Raw genomic sequence first — 17376 nt, forward strand, 5'->3', positions numbered from 1 at the left:
GGTAAAGTTTTTTCCCCCCATCTTATTTGGACTACCCGATAATTTTCTGGGCACCCTTTATTGAGTAATTTGTCTTTTCTCATAAAAGTGCCTGTGAACATGGCGTCCACATATGAGTGGGCCTGTTTTGGATCTCTACATTATTGTTTCATTGGTCTACTTACTACCTACTGTTTGTAAACTTGACACTATAGGAGTGTTCGCCCGTTTGCTCAGCCGTATCTAGGCTTGGTGTTTTGCTTTTCCATACTGATTCTAAGGTCAGCTTGAGCAAGTCCATGAAGAAGCCCCCTGGGGATATTAATGGGAATTACTCTGGATTTGTGGAACTGCATAGATATGGCCTCTCCATGACATTGAGTCTGTCACCAATGGACGTGGCATTTCTTTCCATTGATTCAGAATTTCTTGAACATCTTTCAATAAAGTTTCAGAATTTTCTCCACAAAGATCCTACATATAATTTTAAAAAGATCTGTCCTTAGGTACTTATGGTAGAAAATTCTGAGTGGTCCTAAAAATGCACTCTCCTCTTCTTCCTGGGCACATGGGTGGACTATATTTGCCAGGCTCCTTTGCAGCAGGTGTGAACAGAAGGTAGCCCCCTTTCTTTACAGTCCTTTAGGGGCATGTGCATCTCCTCCACAGCTAGCACTTGGAGGCAGTGACCTCATCATGATCATGTAGGGCTGACAAGTTCCTAAGGGATGGGAGGGTCCTGAGTCCCCAAATCAGTCCACAGAGAGGAACAACCTGCTGGCTTGCAATATTCTCCCTTGACATAGACATGAAGTGAGAGGAAGTGAAAACCACATGTAGTGTGTTTTTATAAGACTGAAAATGATTTGGCTGTAGAGACAGGGAAAAAGCTTTGTAAAGGATGTAAAAATTTTTCATTTTAGAAATTTTTTGTAGAGATGGGGTCTTCCTATGCTGCCTAGGCTGGTCTCCAACTTCTGGGCTCAAGCAATTCTCCTACCTCAGCCTCTCAAAGTGCTGGGATTACAAGCATGGGCCACCGAGCCCAGCTGTAATTTTTCTAGACCTCAAAAGTTGGACTAGGTTTGTTTGTATATAGATGGGGATAAAGAAACTTGCAGGCAGAGGGAAGCACGGAGGTGTGGAAGCATGAGCTGTCACAAGAGAAGGGCAGGCAGCATGGCAGTGGACTAGCGGGTGTGACGTTGAAAGGAAGAGGTGGGCAGTGAGGGATGGGACCGCATTATGCGCAGCCTTGAACTTGGACTTCGTTACGTAATAGGAGTCACTGGAGGTTTTCAAGCATCAGCCTAAACCATTCTGCAAGAAAGATGACAAACAATGCCCTTAATTAGGACCCTTTGAATGCCGACAGTTCTTACCCTGCGTGCTCAGCAGATAAACACATGCCAAATCGCCTGGTGCCCGTTTCCATGCATCTTCTTATCATAAGCCGATAGCGGGGCTCAAAGACATGGAGTGGACATGGGACCGTGGGGAAGGCCATGGCACACACAAAGATGGGGACGTCTCTGGTCAGACTGCAGGGCAAGGGGACACGTTATCTCAGATGTATGAGCTGCTGGATCAGAGGGTAGTACTGGCCGCCAAAATAGCAAACACTCAACCTCAGTTCTCCCCGCTACAAAACAAAACCCTCAGGTTAAGAGGGACAAGAAAGCCAAGGACCACAGCCTGTGAACATTCTCTGCTCACCTAGGTTTCCTGACAAATCTGTCTTATTTAATTAGAGAAAAGGGAACCTGCTGAATTATATTACTTTGCTTGGAAAAGTTATAGCTTTTGAGCACTCTAAAAAAATTCTGATAAAAGCAAAAACTACATAATAGTCAAAGGCAATGAGTTTTAAATAGCAGAGTGGAAGAGTGATAAGATCTCTACAAAAACACAAAACTTCCACCATTTTAAGTGATGAAAACTGTCAAACCTGTTGTGATTCGCAATCCTGGGCCTTGCTTCTCGCTCTACTTTTTAAAATTGTGCTTCACTTCACTCCACTTTGCAGATATTACATTAAAACATTTTTTGAGGTAAAATATACATATATAGTCTACTATCCTTAAGTGTACAGTTCATCGGTAACAAATACATTTATATTCTTTTGTTTATTTCTAACAATTATTTTGATATAGAGAAAGGGTCTTGCTACGTTTCCCAGCTTGGTCTTGAACTCCTAAGGCTCAAGCAATCCTGCTGACTTGACCTCCCAAAATGTTAGGATTACAGGCATGAGCCACTGTGCCCAGCCTTCTCTGCTTTTTAAATCCTGAAAAATTCAGTATCACTTACTTATATACATAAAGCAACTATGTAATTTTGTTAAAACACTTTAAAAATATCTTATAAAAAATTTCTTATAACTTCTTGCAATTACGTTTCCAAAAATATTTTGCAATTAACATTTTTTTCCACCTACAGACCAAAAGAGTTCCCGGCCATGAAAAGGAAACCTGAGGTAAAGTTGAGGTTGACAAAGTTCAGTCTGAACCTAAGACCAAGGACATACGTGAGCACTTACTTTGACAGTTCCGACATTTCTTCATCATAAATTCTCTTCCTGTCAGACAATTCATCCGACAAATACCGAATTATTAATTCTTCAGCCAGAGCAGTTATATTAAAGTTTCTGCTTGCCAATAGCTGTAATAAAACAACAACAAAAAAGTCAAATGATACCGTATGGTAATTGACGCTAAAGGACCAAGTTTCCCAGTCGAACGGTGAACAAGGAGGTGGCGGATGGGATCTCTGAGCAGGTAAGGAGGAGCAGAGTGGAGAGGGAGGAGGGCCAGCTGTGCCAGGAGCAGGGGCAGCCCCTCCACTGTGAGAGGTGGTGTTCACCTGGACGAAGGATGAGGCAACTCAATCTTGACAGCATCTACATTTTCAGCCAAGTGCCACGATATTAATGAGAGGGGAGGAAGTGAAGTAGGGCATGCTGGGAGAGGAGAGACATATGCAATGATCAGCTTGGAGAGTAAAGAACTGCAACTACTAGAGAAAGAATGTAAGAATCATTACTGATGTTTTAAGTCTAAGACTTAAAATCGTTCATCTAAACTGACACCAATCTTCCCAATGCTGTGTTTTTTTTCTAGCTTTGTTGTGTTACTTAGGATGCATGCAAACGGTAAAGGTTGACTTTTTTGGGATTGAGAAAGGGAGTAAGGGACCATGGATTAAAGCTGGATGTGAAGGGAAGGTGGGAGGAGACTAAACCAGGAAGTGCTACAATTCGTGGGTTGCAGGGCCACAATGTGGCTGAACTACTACTCTGTATGTGTGCATATGTGCATGCGCGCACGCATGTGTGGACACACAGAGTAGTAGTTCGGTAGGTTGCACTGTTTTATTGCAGTCATGTATACTAGCATATAGTAGCTCTTTTCATTGACATTCTGATACACATCAGGTGCTGTTGCAGGTGCATTATTAGTCCTGAAAACAGTATAATGCTACAGTTGTTCTCTCCACTGCGCTCATAAAGCTGTGACTCAGAAAGGGTAAGGGTGAGTGCTGAGCCACCATGGCATAGTGAGGACCCCAGGCCTGGCAGGTTTCAGGGCTCTGCTCTTTGATGGCCTGCTGCATTTATGAGCTTGGGATGGCACCACGTATTTCCAACACACCTTGGCTGGGTGAGTCCTTCGAATCCTGCCAGGTTTCCCTGTAGCTGGTGTGACACAAACTAAATGTATTGCTGTGACTGAGAGCCAGGAGTTCAAACTTTGGAAAGGCCTATGTTTGGGAGCCGCTATTGCAGGTTAACTGGTTGAGAAACACGCTATCATCTAATTCACAAAACTGCCTCATAATTGTCATTATAAATGGTTTATAATGTCCTTTCATTGAAGAGTAATACAATAAAACATGCTCTACTTGGCACGATGCTAACCACTTCTGTAGATTCATATATAAATGATGATTCAGGTCCCTGGTAGTGTATGCAAAGGTGTCTATGAGCATGATGTGATTTCTGCAATGAAGAAAGACCAAATGATAATTTTGGATTTTATTTCATTTTACAGTATTCTAATCTCTGGAACATTAGTAATCCATGTATAGTTTGCATATAATCATTCATTCATTCACTGATTCATTCATTATTCAACAAAGACTTCAAGAGTCTCTGGTGTATGTGCCAGTCCCTGTAAATACAGGGAAAATGGGTCACAGGAAGTCTCAGTATATAAGCAGCTTCTATTCCAGTGCTGACTTCCAGATACTGCATCTTCACTCGGCCTCCTACAAGGCAGCACTGAAACGGAAGTGAGTTAGATCTGTGTTGTAAATAGGGCTCACGCAGACATGCATTTTATTCTTGTAAGAACAGATGAGCCTATTCTGGCCCAGGCAGGCACCAGAACAAGAGGCAATGGGTCTGAGGCATCTACTAGCAAGAAGAGACAGCAAACACCAGGAGGAGGACTGCGCAGGAGCTGCCAAAGAAACAGCTCTTCAAACTCAGACGCAGCCACCACTGTGACGCAAAGCACACAGCACAGTCATTGATGTTCATGAGAGCTCTGAAGAATTTAGAAAGATTCAGTATGCACGCAATTTAATAAAGTATGTACATATAATGTTTTAGAAAATGGTTTCAATGGTAACTGGTTATTTTAATCTTTTGGCAGTGAATTTTTTTTTTTTAGAGACAGGTTCTCGCTATGTTGCCCAGGCTGGAGTGCAGTAGCTATTCACAGGCACGATCCCACTACTGATCAGCAAGGGAGTTCTGACCTGCTTCATTTCCGACCTGGGCTGGTTCACCCCTCCTTAGGCAACCTGGTGGTTCCCCCACTCCCAGGAGGTCACCATATCGATGCCGAACTTGGTGCAGACACCCAATCGCCATAGTGCATTACAGCCCAGAACTCTTGGGCTCAAGCGATCCTCCCACCTCAGCCTCCTGAGTAGCTGGGAATACAGGCATGCACCACCGTGCCCAGCAGTAAATTTTTTTATTATACTTTAAGTTCTGGGGTACATGTGCAGATCATGCAGGATTGTTGCATAGGTACATACATGGCAAGGTGGTTTGCTGTTTTGGCAGTAAATTTTAAAGGTTATAATTATTTAAAACTTCACTTAAGTATAATACCTCCTCTTATCACATCAGATTTAAAAATATTACTGTACATTTGTATAAAGAAAAAACCTTTATCCTACATAAAATGCATTCAATAAGTTTAATCTCTGGAAAGTAATTAAGGCAAATATTATGTCACATTTAATGAATGAAAAACAAAAGAAGACACTCCCCACCCCCATAAGATGTTGAATGACTTGCTTCATATAAAGTTAGTGGCACTAATGGAACCATAGCCCAATACAGCTGATAAGAATTTGCTATTTCAGAAATTGATCAGAGGTCTTCAGCTTTTAAATATTCTTTGTTGTATTTGCCACACCTAATGTAAACAGATTTAATAGTTTATATTAGGGCTAAATATCATTAAATACCTTCCCCATGGGACCTGAATTTTACTGATTTTGATTTTAGGCCAAAGACAATAATAATTGACAATTGGTAAAAGCTCTAAGGGGACTTACCAGTGGTCAGAAATGATCAAGCCTTCAATCCTATGAAAAACTCTCAAGATGAAAATGAGAATTTCTGGAACACATTAACTGTACATGACAATGTCTCAACCATTTACAATGAACGTGATGTAAGGACTCAATAATACTAGCTATTTTCAATATCTCAACTAAAATTTATACCTAAAAATTTCCTGAAATTTTTAGCAATTTCTGCATGTAAACCTTCCTTGTGTATTTCTTGATTAATCAAAGAGATGAGAAAAGAGCTATCTTTGACTGGAGAAATCTCTTTCTTTAACAGTTGGGTGGGAAATGCAATGCAAGACAGGGAATATGCGTCTACCAAGGGATGAGAGGAGGAACTGTCTTGTCATTTCCTAAAATGTACTTACTTCCGAAAGTTTGTCTTTGCACAATGGACACTGTGGGGAATGGTCAAGGCAGCGCTCAAGGCATTTCAGGCAAAATGTGTGTCCACAGGGCGTAGTGACAGGTTCAAAGAGCAACCTGGAAGAAAATATCTGTTTTCAGCAAGAAACGTCCAGGACAGATTTTCAAATCATGGATTTGTTTTGGAAGGATTCCTCATGCAATTCCATTACTGTTCTAGAAATCACTTGCATGTACTTCCATTTTTACATCTTCTTTATCAAATCTTTAGAAAATAAATCAATTATTACTGAGCTCTACATAGTTTCCCCAATAACAAAAAGCCCATTACACTTTGGTACACATTTCAGAAATGCTGAAGTTTCAACGAGTTGCATGGAATTTGTATCATCCTACCTCATGCAGAGGGCACACTCAAAGTCAGTCACATCAAGCGAGAGCCACTGACTTTCTTCCATATCAGAGTTCAGGCTTCTTTGAGGTGAGAAATCTGAACATGAAAAAATTTAGAACGCTGTAATTAACACCTAAGCATCTGAACAACAGCAAGCAAGAAATGTATTTCCTCTGGACAAAATGGGCTGTATCAATGTAACAAATCACGTGGCCAGAAATAGTTCCTGTCCAGTTAACAGCATACAGCAATTATTTATCTGGATGATAAATGTGAATAGAATTTACAATTATAGCTAAATTTTCTCTGTTATTTTTGACTATAAAGTCTTTGCTGTGTAAAACATCTAAAATGCTCTATAATCTTAGAGCTGATATAATCATTTAATTACTAATATTAAATGGTACAGAATTTTAAAAAATATATTGAATACTAGCTAACATTCTATCACTTTGGAGTCACAGAACTGCCTGATGAAAATAATTCACTGACCTTTCTTGGGAATTTTTCCAGGAGCGTTCAGGTCAGGTGCAACCTCCATGTCATCTGGAAACTGTCCCTTTAAGCCAGCGTTGGGTGCTGTCGGAAGGATGCTTTCTAACACCTTTTTATCCTCTTCAAAGTGCAGACCCAGTATGAAATATAGAACTACAGAATTGGTATTTCCAAGCATATCAGATTTCTCAGATGAATTCTGGTTAAGTAGGAAAAAAAGAAATCCTGAATATTAAAGAAATCATAGCATAAGAGAAAAAGAATTCAGTAGCCTGTACTAGAAATATTTGGAAAAAAAAAGGGCTTACATTCTTCTTGCATAATTGGTTTCATCTATTAATTTCTAGGATGAGCTTTATTCTTTTCACAGTAAAATACAGGATAATTTCTTCCTGAGCCAAGGCAAGTGAAAAGTTATCTTCATATGCAATCTATTTATCTACACACACACACACACACACACACACACACACACACACACACTCATATACAGTATCATATTCAAATCATCCCTTTTCTTTATTTTCTCCAAGCCAAGATAACTTCAAGTCTCCTGTCGTTGTGGGTGATTTGGTGGTGTTCTAAAGCTTCTTTGAATCTTTAATCACTTTCATTACTTCCACAGACTGTGTGTAAAAGCTCCAACTCCCAGGTTGAGGAGCTACAGCTGGTCTTGAGAAATATGTCTAACTAACACAACGCCATAATGTGTGAATAATCTGTAGACTGTTTAAAATGAAGCAATTACATAAACCTTAATCAAGAGAATCTTGACAAACACATGCACTTCATACCTCAGAGCTCCCTGCGTCACCGTCTTCCGGCTGAGACTGGGCATTCACGTGGCTGTGACCTTGGGCCTCTAATCTACTTTGGATGGAAGATGTTAAATTCTCATGCACACTTTCTGCAGCTGAAAACAGCACTTCACACATTACCTATAAAATTGCCAAGAAAAGAAAACATATCTTAAAATATTTTTGTAAAACATAGTATGTCTTACAGATTCCAAGAAAACTATGAGGCTAAATAAGCCTAAAATGTTGAAAAGAATAATTTATCTGCCAACCTTTTGAAAAACAAACATTTTTGAAACCAGAGTCAATGTTTTAAGTATTTTAGCTTCCAATCCCTTTCCATCTTACACTTCCCAATGACAAAATGATAGTATTACCACTTCCTTCTGGCCGGTCCTTACACATCTGCTATATAAAGTCTCCCCTAAAAGCCACACAGATAAGAGAGAAAGAGGATGTAAAGATTGCTGGGGCCTTGAATTAAATCTAAGCTGTGATCACCCACAGGACTGAGGTCACTCTACATAACTGCTCTATTTATGAGAACCAAAAAAGCCACCTTATAAAGAACTTTAAAGGGAAAGAGAGGGAAAGGCCATAGTTCTGGCTCAAGAACCAGGGAGTGGCATTCGTTGGGGCAGGGGAAGGGTGGACAGTGATGGCCAGTTAGGCATTCTAGCTGACACCCAATTCTAGTGGACACTCACATGGTCGTGTCAAACCTCATGGCCTCAGCTGCATCCAAGGCTTGAGAAAAGCAGAAAGGAGTGACTGAAAGCTAAACAAAGACTCCTCCCACTCTCCACTGTTCCTCGTGGTTCAAGGTGGGTACACTAGAATCCATGGCTCTGTTGCAATGCGTACCAGCACTCTTAGCAGCGACATTAAGGTCCTCAGTGCCAGTTTTGAGAGCTTCAGCAAAGCTGCTGGTGATGGAGCACATTCCATGTGCTGCTGGTTGACATTCCATGTCAACAGGCTAACACTGTTTTTGGTACTGTCTGTGATACAATATATCTATCAGCCATAGAATGCCCAGGGGAAAACACCACGTCTGAAAAAGCTCCAGGCAAACAACACCCACAAGACCTAAACCCTCGACCAGGAACCTTGGTGAATATGCTTAATCTCTTTGAGCTTGGGCTGCCTTTCTCAGAAAAAGGTCATGGAATTAGTTGAGACATGTTTTAAGATTCTTAGGAAGTTTGCATACAGGACAAAGCAGGCAGAGATAGCTGAATAGCAGGCTGAAGATGCAGTATTATTTTGACAGGTTGAAATGATGTTCAAAAACCAATGAGTGACACTGGTCAACTGAACAACTGTCAGGACAACTGAACAGGACTAACACCAATCTGCCAATCAAGTACAAAAGAGAAGATAAAAAACATTGCTAGAAAGTTCTTCTTTTAAAAAAAAAAAAGATGATCTAGGTATTTAGAAATAAACATGACCCCTAATTTGAACACAAGGGAAGGTAAAATTTCACCAAATGTGGCTGTCACGTGTAGATGCTAAAATATAGGGTACATCAGAATGCATCCAGAAGAGGAAATCTTAAAAACCCCATTCTGTGAGAAAAGAATGTTTGACCCACATGGTGATGTTAAGGCAAAGACAATAGCTGTTCTCAAATATCTAATGTGGGTTGAATTGTACAAGGAAGAACTGATTCATTTTCTGTTGCTCCAGAGAAAAGAACTGGACAGGTAAGTAAAAATTACAGGGTAAGTATATGGTAGAAGTTGAAAATATACAGCGTCAAAACAGGGAAGTACAAACATAAAAACAAAAACTCCTGGTCATTGGAAGTGCTAAGTAAATATCAGGCAACCATCGTATAGGCTTTTTAACAGAATAGATTTTTATATTCAGTGTGACTGGATGATGGGTAAAAGAGACGTATTTCTGCACGGTGTTGGTGAAGCTTTGCTAAAAATTACAAGTCACCCTATAAAGCCGAGTTGATCAACTCGGCTTTATAAGACATAATGTCTTTCATAAGGCTCCTACACAAACTACATAATACATGAAACTACAAACTCTAGGACAAAATACTTTGCCTCCCTAGCCTCACACAGCAACCTTGCCTTGCCTAACGTGTGTCATTACATCAACAGAATTAAGGTATGTTTATGCTGTCTCATGAAACACTCTACTTTACCCAGGGACAAAACATAATGTTTGCCTAGAAGTGATCCAATGCATGAACCTTATAATTATTACCATGTATTCTGTAACACATTGTCATGAGCATTCAGAAATATATTTCTTGTTTATTTCACATGCAAGGGTTACTCAGCATGAACATGAAGGCCATAAATAAGACCTGAAGGAGAAAGTCCTTTAACAGAACTCATACCTTCTGTGCTTCTTTCTTCACAGCGTTACATTCAGGATTTAGAGCAAGGCAGTAGAGAAATTCCTTTAACACTTCCTTACTTCTTCCCAATCCAGAAAGAGCTTGAGCTTTTACATGATGTCCCTAGATTCAACCAAGACAAAGTATGCATTTTTAAAACCTAGCATGATTACATACTTGAATACAAACTTCCCTGAACAAATTTATTATAATAACTTGTTTTAATTTCACACTAAGTAGAATAAACAAAACCCACCAAGGATGACTCTATTGCTACTGTAACTCACTACCCTGGAAACTCAGCAAACTTCAGTAGCTCATAAATACAATCTACAGTCAGAACACAGGAGTTAACATACCTAAAATGTACTGCACAAAGGAGTTCCAAGGGACGTGCTAAGAGGAAACTGGCTATCAACTTTAAATTCATTCAGCAATTACAGGTCACTATCATCTTCCTACCTTCCAGGAGTTTACAGTCTCATGAACCAAGACAGACATGACTAAAGACAATTAGAATACAAAGCATAATATAGTAAGTGCCACAATAAAAATAAACAAAATACAATATGGGTCAGTAATTTCCCATGGCATTTGCTTTTCAACTTATGAATGCAATATTTTCTCAAATCTGTAAAAATACTATTTTTTTGTTTTCTACTGGTTTACATATAGTTGAAAGACCTTCTCTTAGCACTTTGAATATGCTGTTCCAATGTCAACTAGCTTCCACAATTTCAGATGACATGGCAACCATCAATATTATTTCCTTGTATGTCATTTTGCTCATTCTCATTTCATGTCATTTTTCTTTACTGCTTTCAAGGCTTTCTTTTTATCTTTGGCTTACAGCATAGCCATTTGATTACGATTAGAATGTATCAATGCTTATAACTTGAGTTAACCTTCTTGGAGCTGAAATTAATGTTTCCCACTAAGTTTGGAAACTTTTCACCCATTATTTCTTCATTTTTTTTCTTGCCAAACATTTTCTGTCTTCTTATGGGATTCCAATTGCACATATATTGTGCCACTTCATATTATTCCACAAGTTCCCAAGATTCTTTTCATTTTTCTTTAATCTTTTTTCTTTCTGTTCTTTGCATCAAATAATTTCTGTTTCTACAGATCTATCTTTAATTTCACTGATCATTTTGCCATGTATAATGTGCTATTGGGCCTACCTAGAAATTTTAAATTTCAGCACGGATAACTTTTATGATTTCAGCATTGATAATTTTTATCTCTAGAATTTCCTTTTTGTTAAAAGACGGGGTCTCACTGTGTTGCCCAGGCTGGAATGCCGTAGCACGATCAGATCTCCTTGTGACCTTTAACTCCTGGGTTCAAACAATCCACCTCAGCCTCCTGAGTAGCTCAGACTACAGGCACATGCCACCCTAACTGGCTAATTTTTAAATTTTTGTAGAGATGTAATCTTATGATGTTTCCCAGGCTGGTCTTGAACTCCTAATCTCAAGCGATCCTCCTGCCTCAGCCTCCCAAAGCATTGGGCATACATGCATGAGCCATGACACCCAGTCAGAATTTCCATTTTTTATAGTTTCAATTTCCCTGTTGAGATTGCTCTTAATCTCAATCAAAGATAATATATTCTCCTTCAGTTCTTTGTATGCAATTTAATACTTTGAACTTATTCATAATAGCTACTTCAAAGTCTCTTTGTGGAAAATATAATATCTGTGCCCACTCAGAGACAATTTTAATAGGCCGTTCTTTATCCCAAGTACAGGTCAACATTTTCTGTTTCTTTACATGGCAAGCATTTCTGGCTGAAACTAAACTCTGCACAAAACATGTTGCATCAACCTCTGCATTTTGTGGTACTCTTTTGAGAATTCTGGGTTTTTGTTTTAATAGGCAGTTAACCTTGCTGGATTCCACTGTGACCTGTTATCTCCTTCACTGTACAGAGCTGGGAAATCTCTGCTCTGTTAATATGCTATTCCACAGCTCCTTTATTTTTATTTTTTACTTCAGACTGAGCCTTGCTCTGTTGCTCAGGCTGGAGTGCAGTGGCACGATCTTAACTCATGCCAACCTCCGCCACCCAGGCTCAAGTGATTCTTCTGCCCCAGTCTCCCGAGTAGCTGGGACTACAGGTGCCTGCCACCACGCCCGGCTAATTTTGTAATCTTTTTTTTTTTTTTTTTAGTAGAGATTGAATTTCACCATATTGGCCAGGCCAGTCTCAAACTCCTGACCTTGTGATCCACCAGCCTCGGCCTCTGAAAGTGCTGGGATTACAGGCGTGAGCCACTGCGCCCAACTTCCACAGCTCCTTTTTAAGTCTTGTGGTTCTCCCAAATGCCTATGAAATTTGGTAATAAGCCAGGATTTGGTCAGAGCTGGGAATCATCTGCCCTGGGATTTCTCTGCGTTTAGGGATTCCCCTAATTTCCAGCTGTTCTGTTAGAACTCTGAACTCCTGGTACTTTTAGGTGGTGATGCTGAGTGTTTGTCCCACTACTGTTTTCTTGCAGCTGCAGCTGTGGAGACAGACAGAACTCAGGGGCCAAAAAGACAAAAATAAAAGAACGAACAAAAACCCCCACACAGTTCTTATCCCTTTCATGTGCAGGTTTTTTAGAAACTCTGCTCCAGCTTCTGTTTTCCGATGCTTTACAATGTATTCTTTTTAATCCAGTTTTTATAACTGCTTTCCCCTCTGGGTTCACATGACCACTTCGCTCCTTCACTGTTACTAGAGGTAAACCACAACCCCTGTTGCCATCATTTTAATTATTTCTGTACTAAAAATGCTCCAGAACATTGGTAGCCACTAATGGGTAAATGTAAAGGTCCACTTTCAGGTCCTAGCTTACCAGACTTCTCTCTCCACTGTTTAAATACCATAACCGTGCTGATGGTGCCCAGGCTCCATCTCCAGCACCAACATCTCTCCTAACATTTGCTAAGTGTCTATTCATCACATCCCTTACCTTGCAGCTCTCTAGAAGAACAGCCATTTCAAAACACATGATGAATATTTTAGACAACAAATCATCGGTTTCATCCCTGAGCTCCCTGAAGTCTCAAATACACTTCAGATAATCAACGATTCCTCTATGGGACTTTACATTTATAATAAATGTGAAGTTTTACTAATTATCTTATTCTCCTTTCGTAAGAGCAGATTCAATTTTTGTGGAGCCTTAATCTTACATAATTTGGAAAGTCTGTTTAAGGAAAAGTTCAAAATTGTTATTATTATTATTTTTTGAGATGGAGTCTCACTGTCACCGAGGCTGGAGTGAAGTGGCGCAACCTGGGCTCACTACAACCTCCACCTTCCAGGTTCAAGTGATTCTCCTGCCTCAGCCTCCTGATTAGCTGGTGTTATTGGTGTGCATCACCACGCCTGGCTCATGTGTGTGTGTGTGTGTGTGTGTGTGTGTGTGTGTGTGTGTGTGTATTTTTAGTAGAGACAGGGTTTCACCATATTGGCCAGGCTGGTCTTGAACTCCTGACCTCAAGTGATCCTTCTGCCTCAGCCTCCCAAAGTGCTGGGATTACAGCCATGAGGCACTGCACCTGGTCAGGAAGAGTACAAAATTATGAATACGAAGTTCCTAGTGCCCCTTTCAGGCCTTATAAAAGTCCCCAACTTTCATGTTTTAGTAGTGTCTAAATTTGCTTTGATTATCAAAACTTCTGAAAGAATACTGTATTATATGTACAGAGAACTTCACATAAAGTTTCAAGTATTTCATACATGTGCACAGAATCTCAATCAAGATTTACATTTTTGATACCACAGTGTATCAGTAAATGTTTGTTAACTGAATTAACTGGCTTTTATGTAATTTTAAGTCTTACAGGTTTGATGTTTGGATAAGCTCAAACTGATCATGTGCCTATATCTATTTATGCAAATGGGCAAATATTTTGCTGGCAGTGGCTTATCTCCAGTTGCTCCAAAAGCTTTGACTCATTAGCCATGATGAATATTAGCCATGACTAGCTGCTTGAAAGGGCAGTTTTGCTTGAATTAAGACACACTGCTGTAACATCCCCACCTCCCCTCAGAATCTAAAAGTACTTCTCAAAGTGCTTGATTCTAAACCAGCTTCCATCTCAGCTTGACCACACTCAGCCACCTTAGTCAGTCTTCCCCTCAGTCAACTTACTTCCCATTTCCTTAACTTATCTTCCAATAGCACTTCTTCCCTAATCCTTAGTTATAATAATACACTTAGAATTTGTCTTTTACTATCTTAAACTTACTTACTAAACTATGTTTTGGCTGAAGCTGCTCTTCACTGGGCATCTGTCAAGAACTGAGGTCCACAGATTTGCAATAAACCCTGCAGATATGACCACCATCACCAACACTAAATAGTCATTTGCTGCCTCCCTTAAAAAGTTACAATAGGCTGGGTGCGGTGGCTCATGCCTGTAATCCTAGCATTTTGGGAGGCCAAGAAGGGCAGATCACGAGGTCAAGAGATCCAGACCATCCTGGCCAACATAATGAAACCCTGTCTCTACTAAAAATACAAAAAAAATTAGCTGGGCGTGGTGGTACATGCCTGTAGACCCAGCTACTCGGGAGGCTGAGGCAGGTGAATCGCTTGAACGCGGAAGGTGGAGGTTGCAGTGAGCCAAGACTGCGCCACTGCACTCCAGCCTGGCGCCTGTCGACAGAGTAAGACTCCATCTCAAAAAAAAAAAAAAATTACAATAAGCCATGTGCTTCTGTAGGAATTAAGTCTATCTTTTGTCAGAGACATACTGTCAAGTTTTTAGCTCAACGAATAATACTATGGAGAGGAATCTAGCTTCAGAGGGCAGTGCAGGGCTGTCAGTCAGAAAGAATAGTTATAATTAATAATAACTAAGGCTTGATCATTACTGATAGAAATTACCTTAGAAGAAGAGAGGCAGGCAAGAACTGGGGAGATGTTGGTCAAAAAATACAAAATTTCAGCTAAACAGGAGAAATCAGTTCAAGAGATCTATTGCAATACAATATGTTGACTATGGTTAGTAACAACGTATCGTATTTTTGAAAACTGCTGAGAGGATAAATTTTAAGTGTTCTCACCAAAAAATGGTATGTGAGGTAATGCATGTTAATTAACTTGATTTTGCCATTTCTTAGTGTATACATATTTCAAATCAACATATTACACGATAAATATATACAAATTTTTGTTTGCCAATTAAAAACATAATTTTAAAGAATGGGTGAAGGCATATGAGAAAAGGCATTTGAAATTGGAGTCCAGATTTTGTTTTAGGAAAGCAAACAAGCAACAACATAGATTTCTGAACTTAGTCCAACAAACATCTGCTCCCATTCTTGGGCTTACCCCCAGGTTGAACTTGACACTCAGGCTAATCTGAAAACATTTGTTTTAAAACATGGGAGGGAAGAAGGGCAGGCTTCCCAGAGCTTGACTACTAACCTGGTTTATTGTCTCTTTAATGTTTCTAAGGCAAAGATGATATAAAGTAATATAGCAGAATAAATATTTTTAGTTATTAACTGACTAATAGAGCATGCTCTAGCTGTTAATTTCATCACAAGTTCTTTAACACTTTAAAATTCAAAGATTCATGAAAAAGCTTTTATTCTTTGGCTTCTTAAACTTCTTTAAGTACAACTTAAGCTATCATTCTCAGATCAGCAAAGTTCATTTTTTGTCCTGAGAGACAGAAATATTAAACCTTTCCAATCAAAACACAGAGACTAAAATTAGTGTAAAATGTACACAAAATGTTAACCCCTTCACCAAAAGCATTGATTTGCTTATATGCATATGAGAACCCAACAGCTAATCATGATCAAGTGATTTTCCTATTTACGTTGTAATTTTGAATATTTTCTCTTCACTTATAACTTTATAAAATTTGATGACTTTGTTTATATATTTTTTCAATGTAGAGAGCATATTATTCAGTTAAATATCTATTAAGTGTAATCAACATTAGTGTTTCTCAGCTAAATCCAGTTGGAGATTTAGTCTTTTAAATTAGGTTGCTTTATGAAGTAGATTGCTAAATGTAGGTACAGTAACTTGAGGGAAATGCATGTTATCTACAGGTACCTGATCACAATAATCTTACTTTAATTTTTAAGAAAATCCTATAAACTTTATATTGATTATCTCCAAGGCTAATAAATACAAATACCTTAATCAAGAGAGGTTCATTCTGACAAACTGTGCTGGCATCCTGGAGAGCTTGCTCATAGTTCTTCGTGATCAAATATAACTCTGCCCGCAGCAGCAATAATGAATTATCATCAGGAACTGAAAGATAGGAGGAATGCAAATCAATAAAAATGACTGCATTTAAAAACAAGTAATCTTAATGTCATTACATATACTAAAATATATATAGATGTATGAAGTATAAATACAATACAATAGAAAATAAGTATAAAGAAAAAATAAGAAAGAATTCCTCCCTCCAATCATATTTAGAGTTTAGTTGTTTGATAAGTATATTTTAGACAATGCCTCTCAGGAAAACAGGAAGAAGATAACAGGGCTAAAAACAGACTGCCACTGAGTATTCCTACACACACACAAGCTACAACATCATCTCCAATAATAAACTCAGCAACTGATGAATCCTCTTACTGCTATACCTAGGTATTTTTAAAAGAGATTTAAAATAACTTTTGTGAAAGTATGCAAGGAAATTCATGTTTAAGAAACAGAAAAGTAAAACATAATTTTCTTTCTTCTTCTTCTTCTTTTTGTTTTTTTTTAGGCAAAGTCTTGCTCTGATGTCCAGGCTGGAGTGCAGTGGTGCAATCTTGGCTCACTGCAACCTCGGCCTCCCAGGTTCAAGTGATTCTCCTGCCTCAGCCTCCTGAGTAGCTGGGATTACAGGTGTGTGCCACCACACCCGGCTAATTTTATGTATTCTTAATAGAGAGAGAGTTTCACCATGCTGGCCAGACTGGTCTCAAACTCCTGACCTCAGGTGATCCACTTGCCTTGGCCTCCCAAAGTGCTGGGATTACAGGCATGAGCCAACAGGCCTGGACCATAATTTGTTCTTCTACACAACTTGGTAGATGTTGATTTGTCCCCATAATTGTACCTAGCATATATTCTCTTAAGGGGAGAAAGGAAAAAAAATCCTTTCTCTCCATTCCTCAACAGCAGAGATCCTGATAATGACTCACATGCTGCTACAGACATAAGTCCACCTACACAGAAGCCAAGACTGGCTCTCTCTTTGAGCTGACTTGTAGTCTATGAAATATTGACTTGGCAGGGTCCCATGGAAAAGGCAGGAGGCCAGACCTCAGGAAGGCAGAAGTATCACAGCCATTTCCCACACTGAAGGGCTTAGCTTACTCTACCTATACCCATCTATGATCCTCGTAGGAGGGCTACAGCTATGCATTTTAG

The 17376-nt window shown here is 39.3% G+C and overlaps 1 protein-coding gene across 1 annotated transcript in view; it reads right to left on the minus strand.

Moving 5' to 3' along the window:
- The window catches only part of LONRF2 (LON peptidase N-terminal domain and ring finger 2), a 47611-nt gene that overhangs the window by 18690 nt on the left and 11545 nt on the right, over positions 1-17376 (minus strand). The window contains exons 2-9 of the mRNA XM_032255457.1: positions 16142-16260; positions 9983-10105; positions 7618-7761; positions 6821-7022; positions 6331-6424; positions 5937-6051; positions 2519-2640; positions 1362-1520 (exon numbers count right to left, since the gene is read on the minus strand). Of these exons, the coding sequence (XP_032111348.1) occupies positions 1362-1520; positions 2519-2640; positions 5937-6051; positions 6331-6424; positions 6821-7022; positions 7618-7761; positions 9983-10105; positions 16142-16260 (1078 nt within the window). The remainder of the gene's footprint in view (positions 1-1361; positions 1521-2518; positions 2641-5936; positions 6052-6330; positions 6425-6820; positions 7023-7617; positions 7762-9982; positions 10106-16141; positions 16261-17376) is intronic.

Source organism: Sapajus apella, unplaced genomic scaffold (genome assembly GCF_009761245.1).
Source record: "Sapajus apella isolate SASKATOON/1434 unplaced genomic scaffold, GSC_monkey_1.0 scaffold89, whole genome shotgun sequence".
NCBI classification, from domain to species: domain Eukaryota; kingdom Metazoa; phylum Chordata; class Mammalia; order Primates; family Cebidae; genus Sapajus; species Sapajus apella.